This window comes from Capra hircus, chromosome 2 (assembly GCF_001704415.2).
Source record: "Capra hircus breed San Clemente chromosome 2, ASM170441v1, whole genome shotgun sequence".
NCBI lineage: Eukaryota > Metazoa > Chordata > Mammalia > Artiodactyla > Bovidae > Capra > Capra hircus.
Window position 1 is genome coordinate 7,827,009 of NC_030809.1, and position 9,188 is coordinate 7,836,196.

General features: G+C 38.5%; 1 protein-coding gene across 1 annotated transcript in view; it reads left to right on the forward strand.

Moving 5' to 3' along the window:
- Positions 1-5,875, forward strand: part of CLIC4 (chloride intracellular channel 4) — an 81,579-nt gene extending 75,704 nt beyond the window's left edge. The window contains exons 5-6 of the mRNA XM_018055974.1: positions 829-1,010; positions 2,337-5,875. Coding sequence (XP_017911463.1) covers positions 829-1,010; positions 2,337-2,501 — 347 coding nt within the window. The 3' untranslated portion in view covers positions 2,502-5,875. The remainder of the gene's footprint in view (positions 1-828; positions 1,011-2,336) is intronic.

Here is a 9,188-nt window from a genome sequence, read left to right on the forward strand (position 1 = left end):
TTTGCTGAAAGTGAAGTCGCTCAGTCGTGTCCGACTCTTTGCGACCCCATAGACTGTAACCCACCAGGCTCCTCCGTCCATGGGATTTTCCAGGCAAGAGTACTGGAGTGGGGTGCCATTGCCTTCTACAGAGGATCTTTCCGACCCAGGGATCGAACCCGGGTCTCCTGCCTTGCAGGCAGACACTTTACAGTCTGAGCCACCAGGGAGACCTGAAGAGGGCTCCAGTTCAGTATTGTAGATTGAACTCTAATCTGACATCTGTTTTTCATATTATTATCAGAGAGTGCTGTTTTTGGCTTCTTGGGTATATTAAGGCAGTGCAGAAACTTCAGACTTCTCTACTTGAATTGGTGTTTCTTAACATATTTCATGGATAGAAATCCAAATATTTTTATAGGAGCAGGATTTAAAATTGAGGGCAAGATTCTCTATCTCAGCAAGACTTTCTTCCCTATATTTGAAATAATAGGTTTGTCTTTTCTCACCTGTTTTTTTTTTTTTTTTTTTGGTTTTATTTTCTGGTTTAGATATCAACTGTGTTGGGCCATGATGCGTTTGTATATGGGGCATTTAGTTATTAACAAATATTTATAGATGACACTATCTGAAATCATCATACTTGCTTTTACATTTATCTGTAGTTTTACCTGTAAATTTGTCTCATCTCTTCCCCCCAAGTGAATCAATAAGCTCCAGGAGAGTAGGAACCTTGTCTGTTTTGTACCCCAGTGTCAGAGAGACCAGTTACTGACTGAAGGAGTAACACTTCTAGACTCTGGGGGTTGGGTGGTTTTCCTTCTTACAGCATTTCCGTTTTTCTTTCAGCTTTGGAGCGGGGTCTCTTGAAAACACTGCAGAAACTAGATGAATATCTGAATTCTCCCCTCCCTGATGAAATTGATGAGAATAGTATGGAGGACATTAAGTTTTCCACACGTAAATTTCTGGATGGCAATGAAATGACACTAGCTGACTGCAACCTGCTGCCCAAGCTGCACATTGTCAAGGTAGGCCTGCAGGATGTGGGGGCACGTTGCTATTAAACCTGATACCTTTTTACGAAGACAGGACTCCCCCTGTGTGTAAAACTTGGCTGATATTCCGACACTCACTATTTAGAACCTCCAAACAGTGTAACTTAATGTTGTCTAGGCAATAGGTGAAACACCCTAAGGTGTATTAAATGGAAAATTGTTTATTAAAATCAGTGCCTATGAGAAATGGAAATTTTTTTTTTCTATGACTGCATAAAAATTCAAGGTGACTTTAAAGTGCTTGCTATACTTCCATGTAGCATCAAACTTTGTTCTTTGATCACCTGGCTTTTTCTTTTCAAGGCAGAAAATATTTATTGAGTGTTTATTGTGTGAATACATTTACTGGGTTTCCCAGGTAACACTAGTGGGGAGACATAAGAGACCTGGGTTCGATCCCTGAGTTGGGAAGATCCCCTGGAGGAGGGCATGGCAACCCACTCCAGTATTCTTGCCTGGAGAATCCTATGGACAGAGGAGCCTAGCGGGCTGTGGTCCAGAGGGTCGCAAGGAGTCAGACTCCTGAGCAACTAACACAAGTGACAGTGTGTGAAACTCTATGTTGTGCACTAAAGATCAAGGTCAAGAAAAACAGATCTCAACTAGTGTGTATGTTTGCAGCGGTATCTTTTTCAATCCATCTCTCAGAATAATGGAAATAAAAACAAGAATAAACAAATGGGATCTACCTAAACTCAAAAACTTCCTCACAGCAAAGGAAACAAACAAAGTGAAAAGACAACCCACAGATTGGGAGAAAATATTTGCAAACGATGTGACTGGCAGGAGATTAGTCTTCACAATTTACAAACATCTCATGATTTTTAACATCAAAACAACCCAGTCAAAAAATGGGCCGAAGACCTAAACTAGTGTGTATGTTTTAAAGTATTTATCCAGTGATTACACGTAACTGTTTCTCTTGTTGGTAGAGGCAGGCGTTTGCAGTCACCACCACACTTCGGAATCTCTGGTGTAGTTTGCGGTCCTTATCATTATTTTAAATGTCTAGTTATAATGAAGGGGACAGACTTCAAGTAGAGGCAGTTTTGAGAGGTTCACGGAATTAATTTGCCCTAAAATCAGAAGACATAAGAGACCTGGGTTCGATCCCTGAGTTGGGAAGATCCCCTGGAGGAGGGCATGGCAACCCACTCCAGTATTCTTGCCTGGAGAATCCTATGGACAGAGGAGCCTGGCGGGCTGTGGTCCAGAGGGCCGCAAGGAGTCGGACTCCTGAGCGACTGGTTTATAAGACATGGCATATAAACACTAACTTCTGACCTCTTTGTATTTCAGGTGGTGGCGAAAAAATACCGCAACTTTGACATTCCGAAAGGAATGACTGGCATCTGGAGATACCTGAGTAACGCCTACAGTAGGGATGAGTTCACCAACACCTGCCCCAGTGACAAGGAGGTGGAGATAGCATACAGTGATGTAGCCAAGAGACTTACCAAATAAAAGAGCACTTGCGAGAGAAACGTCTTCACATCTTCCCCTGACTAAGAACATACTTTTCCTAACAGACTGCTCCTCTTCCTAGAAAGTAGAAACTTTATTTGGCACGAACATGCAGTTATTCCAGATTAGGATAAAGGATAGAAAAGGTATAGTAGCTGTCTTGAAATATATATACTCCTAAGCAGTATTATTTTAAAATTCCTTTACCCTGCCTGTGTCCCCTAGCCCACATCCTCTTCTCCTCCAGTTTGGAGCACTCCATCACAAACTTTCTCTTTAACGGTATTTTAAAGGCAGTTTGCCATCTCTCTGGAACCTTCGTCACTGGAGTCCATTCACTGTGTATCGATGACAGAACTTTTGAGGTGCACTGTTCAACTGTTAAAATAGTAACCGTAAAAAAAATAAATAGTAACCATGTCCCCTTCAGTCAGGCCCAAACTGGTGCATAATGCATGGTACAAGGAATATTTATGTAGTTTTGGAATTTTATAATAATTAGTAAGAGTATATGAAAGGATTGCTACTGTATCAAAATATTCTATTTCAGTTTAGTCTATCCTGGATATGTACTAAAGGATGTTACCACCTGAGAAGAGTGCTCTCTACCGAAAGTCAGTGCAGATTTTGTTATTTTACTTTGTACATGGATTTTTACTTTTGCCTAAAAGCATTTTTCTTTCATACTAATGATGACATCTGACACTACTTAGAAGCTGAAAGTTTAGAGGGAAGGATGGTATTTTAAAATCTTCTCAAGCATATTATGAATATAAGAGAAACCAATGGGCACCTGATACACTCAGTCTAAATATGTTACTGGTTATATGTATTTTGTCCAGTGCCATTCATTTGGAACATTATCGCTTTCTTCCTGAATTTTAAAGTGCTCTTTTTTAAGTTAAGCATCAGCCTTGCTGTCTGTAGATCTTCTGAGCAACATTACGTAAACTGATATTTTGTTCATTTAGCTCTAGCAGTACGATGATTAGTAATGTAAAAGTTAACCTAAGGAGTATAGCATGGGTTTGTCAACATACCAAGTAGAGTTTTGTTTATAAAGCATATTTAATGTGGATAATCTAAAGAGTATAGTATACATCCTATATTAAAAACAAGATGAAACAGGTTATTATTCCACCCCATTTACTGTTAGACTTCAGGCAGAGGATGGTTCACTCCTTTTGGACTAAATTATAGTTGTGATGGTGACTTAATATTTACTGCAATTTTGCCTAATCTCAATCATTGCGTTTCCTTCAATTAAATTTTTCTGCAGCTACATTGAGGAATAGCACTCTGCATGTTTGTTTCTTAAACTGAAGTCCTAAACCAGGAATTTTTTGTGTTGTAACAAGGGAGGATAAACTTGATGAAAATAAAAGTTTGCTAAGTATTTATTCACTTAAAAAAGAAAAAAATGACTTTCTGTGTACTACTCCAAAGACTGTGGTTGTGACTATAGTAATGTTTTTGGTCATTTTTATACCTAACTTGTTTAAGAAGTGCTATTTCTCATAGGCTGTTTTTGGAAATTTTAAGTATATTGCTTTAAAATAGCAATGTTTTTTTCCCTATGATATGCTAACATTTAGTAAACACTGGCTTTATGGAAGCAGCCTGATTTTTTATAAGCATTATGCATTTATTTAAATCTATCAGTAATTAGCTTGGTGTAGAAAGATAAGAAAAACTCCATATTGTATCCGTTTGGCTCAGGGAGATTTCTTTGCTTTACCTTTTTTAGAACTCCTTATTGCTGAACAAAGTTAGGGTACCCACCATTTTGTAATAAAGTATTGGATGATGACTTATTTTGTTCCAGGAAGAAGCACTATCAGGTTATATGCTGAGAAAGTCTATGGCAGCAGCTTCCGTGGGTGAATTGTGCCACCTCTGCACCAGTACACAGACAGCCATCTTCACTTTTCACTTACTTTTATAATAGGACTAACTTGGTGTCAGTTATTGAATCTTGCCTCATAGCTTAAAGCATAATTCAGGCAAAGTAGGGCGTCTGTTTCAAGTGAATGGTGGACTAAGTGATGCAGAGTAGAGGGATAATGAGGAAAGAGCTACAGTCCTCAAAACAGGGATGAAACACATTCTGAAATTCAGCTGTGAAGAGTTTGCCGCTTTGGATATTTATTCTCTTCTTCTTTTTAAAAAATGTACCCCATGATTACACTTGGCTGTCTCTCTAGATATCCAAGGAAGGGAGGGTCTTTCTGTTATTATTTTGATGAGGGCAGAGTTGTGTTTCTGTAGAAAGACAGATCTTATTACTTTATCTGGAAAGTTAGTCAGATGAGATTGAGATTGGCAAATGGACAAAAGCTAGTAAAAAAAGATGATCCTAGAACATACCTTTTTTACCCCATCTTACATTTGTGGAAAAATCATAGCTTATAATCTTGGGAGATTTGGGACATGAAAAATTTTCAAAAAACTATTTCTACAACTACTGAATCATTCCTCCCTTCATTTAAACCTGTTTTGTTTCACTTAAGATAAGAGTCTGAATGGAAGATCTTATAGTTTCCAAGGGATTCTGAGAAATTTTTCTGTTCAACGTTTGGAAGGCTGTCTACTATTTCAGTTGATATAAATTCCCCCTTAAAAAAAAATACAGAGGTGGACTTTCTGTATAGTTCTGTTATTTTCTTTGACCAAGATAGTTGACTTTTGTGATAAAATTCATGCAAGCTTTTATTTCTTGGTGACTTCGGCTTATACAGCTATCTTTAAACCCTTGAGCAATCTGTATACAATGAAGAGGTTTCTGACATTTACTCTTACACTCATTTGTTTGACTTTAGAATTTAGGCACATTTACTTCTGTTGTTTTGAATCTTTTTAGAGCTGTGTGTAGATAGCTTTTATTTCTGTGCATTTAAAATAATCCATTTAGAAAATACGTGGTAAAAATGAGAAGAAATAGAAATGTATTTTTTCATGAACGTTTTGATACACATTTCATCAAATTTGTTAATTAACCAATTTCTTACACTGGTTATAATCAGTATTTGATTCAAAGAGAGGGAAGCATTCAATATTATACTGTATCATCATTTTTATTCCATCCTTTACAAATTACCAAGGTTGGGGCTGTCAAAATTATACTTTTATTATGGAAAAAAATTTCAGCTCCCCCAAATCATAATGTTGAACAGAATTGAAGTATTTTTTTAAATTACTTGAAAAGGAAAATGAAAGCTTATTATAGAATGCTTGTATTTTCTTTTCTCTCTCTGGAACCAGTATATTGCTGGCAGCTATTGTATTAAAAAAATAAAGTATATTTTCACTATCATAAAAGGTTCTTTTTTCCCCCCCTCATGAAAATAAATAACAGTTTGGGGTAAAAGTGTTTATTTGAGACTATCTGTGTTTTTCTTGAGGGGGTAGTTCAGCCCATTTAATAGATTAAAGGGAAAAACCATACGATCATCTCAGTAGGTGCATAAAATAACTTACAAAAACTTTCATGGTACCCATTCTTAGCAAAACGGGATCAAAGATTAACTTTTTTTTAACCCAATAAAGACATCTGCCAAAAACCTACAGCAAATTTCATAAATAAATGTGAAACAAGCCCTCATTAAAGTCAAGCAAAATACGATTGCCTTCTATCACAGCTATTACTCAGCTGCTTTACATAACTGCTGTATTAGAGGTGTCCTACACCAATGCAGTAAAGTGTAAAAGGAATGAGGAATGGAAAAAGATGGACCAAATGACTTCTCCTTTGTAGATGATACATACATAAAAAAGAAATTCAAAATAACCTATTAGAAATAATAAAATTCAGTTGCTTACTGGATGCAAGATTGAACTATATACTAACATTAACCACATTAAAAATAAATAGATAACATTCATTTCTTCTAGAAGTAACATTCTAGTAACATTCATTTCTTCTAGAAGAAAACTGGGTCACAGAAAAATGGATGAAAATTGTCAGTATTACTTTTTTGAGCTTTTGGAAATTTGTACCATAAATACATTACCTATTCTTTTTAAAAAGTACTTTAAAAGATCATCTCTAAGGTATTTGGGATAAAACCTGATGAAGTATGTGCAATTCCTTAATGGAGAAAATTACAAAATATTAAAGGACCTAAAAGAAACCTCCTCAATGGATAGGTATACCATGTTCGTGGATGGAGAATGTAAAAGTTATAAGAATTTCAATTGTTTTAAGTAATTTATAAATTCAGTATATTTTCCCAACAAAATCCCAAGAGTGTGTTTTTTTTTGGGGTGGGGTGGGGATGGGGAGCACAGATGAATGGATTTAAAACATTCATGTGGAAGAAGTATGCTCTCCAAATAGCCAACATATATCTGGAAGGAGAGGGAAAGAAAAGAAACTTGCTTGTCAGGATATAAAGTCTTAAAAGCTTAATATAATTGATGAGTATTAGGTCACATCAACACAACACTCCTGCTGCAACTACCAGAAAAAAACTGGTTTAAAATACCAAAAATTCAGCACTGCTTTTAAACCTCAGAAAACTAGGGAGGCAATAAGGACTAAATGAATTGGGTTTCAGAGGAGAAAGCCTTTCTGAGGTAAACTGATGGTCTGGCCACTTTTTCCTTAGGGAGCTTTTGCTGACTCTGGGCCAGGAACTGAAGACTGCGTTTAGCCCATGCAGAGGGGCGCTACTGGGTAAAAGAAGATACAAGGTCCCTGGTGATGACACACTGGGAACCTGAGACACCCTAAATAAGTGACTGGTTTTCTCCCAGGACATTTGCTGAATTCCAGAGCTCTACATGCCATGCTGGAAGCCACCAGAAGCCCAGGGCCACCGAAAGGCAGAGCGAAACGTCCCACAGCGACACAGTACTTAGACAAAATTTCACTCAAAGGTGGGCTTACCTGAAACAACAGCTGTAACTTAGCTGTTGCCTGTTACTAGGGTTGGGAGTTCACAAAGAGACACGACTGAGCGAGTGAACAACAGGGTTGGGAGTGGGAATTGACCGCAAAAGAGGTCTGTTTTAAATACAGATTGTAGATGAGGGTCTAGTATCCAGAATATATAGAGAATTGTTAAAACTCAATAATAAAAAGACAGTCCAGCTGGGGACTTTGCTGGCAGTCCAGTGGTTAGGACTCTGCTTCCACCACAGGGGACATGGATTCAGTCCCTGGTGAGGGAACTTAAGATCCCTGCATGCCATGTTGTGTAGCCAGACAAAACCCCACAACCCAACCAAAAAATGAACAAGGGTTTAAATGTACATTTCTCCAAAGAAGATCTCCAGATGACCAATAAACACCTAGAAGCTTAACATTATTAGTCATTCAGTTCAGTTCAGTCGCTCAGTCGTGTCCGACTCTGCGACCCCATGAATCGCAGCACACCAGGCCTCCCTGTCCATCACCAACTCCCAGAGTTCACTCAGACTCGCATCCATCGAGTCAGTGATGCCATCCAGCCATGTCATCCTCTGCTGTCCCCTTCTCCTCCTGCCCCCAATCCCTCCCAGCATCAGAGTCTTTTCCAATGAGTCAACTCTTCACATGAGATGGCCAAAGTACTGGAGTTTCAGCTTTAGCATCATTCCTTCCAAAGAAATCCCAGGGCTGATCTCCTTCAGAATGGACTGGTTGGATCTCCTTGCAGTCCAAGGGACTCTCAAGAGTCTTCTCCAACTCCACAGTTCAAAAGCATCAATTCTTCGGCGCTCAGCCTTCTTCACAGTCCAACTCTCACATCCATACATGACCACAGGAAAAACCATAGCCTTGACTAGATGGACCTTAGTCGGCAAAGTAATGTCTCTGCTTTTGAATATACTATCTAGGTTGGTCATAACTTTTCTTCCAAGGAGTAAGCATCTTTTAATTTCATGGCTGCAGTCACCATCTGCAGTGATTTTGGAGCCCCCAAAAATAAAGTCTGACACTGTTTCCACTGTTTCCCCATCTATTTCCCATGAAGTGATGGGACTGGATGCCATGATCTTCGTTTTCTGAATGTTGAGCTTTAAGCCAACTTTTTCACTCTCCACTTTCACTTTCATCAAGAGGCTTTTTAGTTCCTCTTCACTTTCTGCCATAAGGGTGGTGTCATCTGCATGTCTGAGGTTATTGATATTTCTCCCAGCAATCTTGATTCCAGCTTGTGTTTCTTCCAGTCCAGCATTTCTCATGATGTACTCTGCATATAAGTTAAATAAGCAGGGTAACAATATACAGTCTTGACGTTCTCCTTTCCCTATTTGGAACCAGTCTGTTGTTCCATGTCCAGTTCTAACTGTTGCTTCCTGATCTGCATATAGGTTTCTCAAGAGGCAGGTCAGGTGGTCTGGTATTCCCATGTCTTTCAGAATTTTCCACAGTTTATTGTGATCCACACAGTCAAAGGCTTTGGCATAGTCAGTAAAGCAGAAATAGATGTTTTTCTGGGGAAATGTAAATAACAAACCATAAAAAACACCCTTTAAGATGGCTATAATCAAGAAGACAGACAATCAGTGTTTGCAGTGATGTGGATAAGTTAGAACGCATGCATACATTGCTGGTACAGCCACTTTGGCAGATCCTCAAAAAGCTAAGCATAGAACTAGTAATACTTACCCAGCACCTCCACCCCTAGGTTTATAACCAGGAGAAATGATGCTCATGGCCTGGTTTTTCATAGTAGCCTCAAATGGAAGCAAATAGCCATC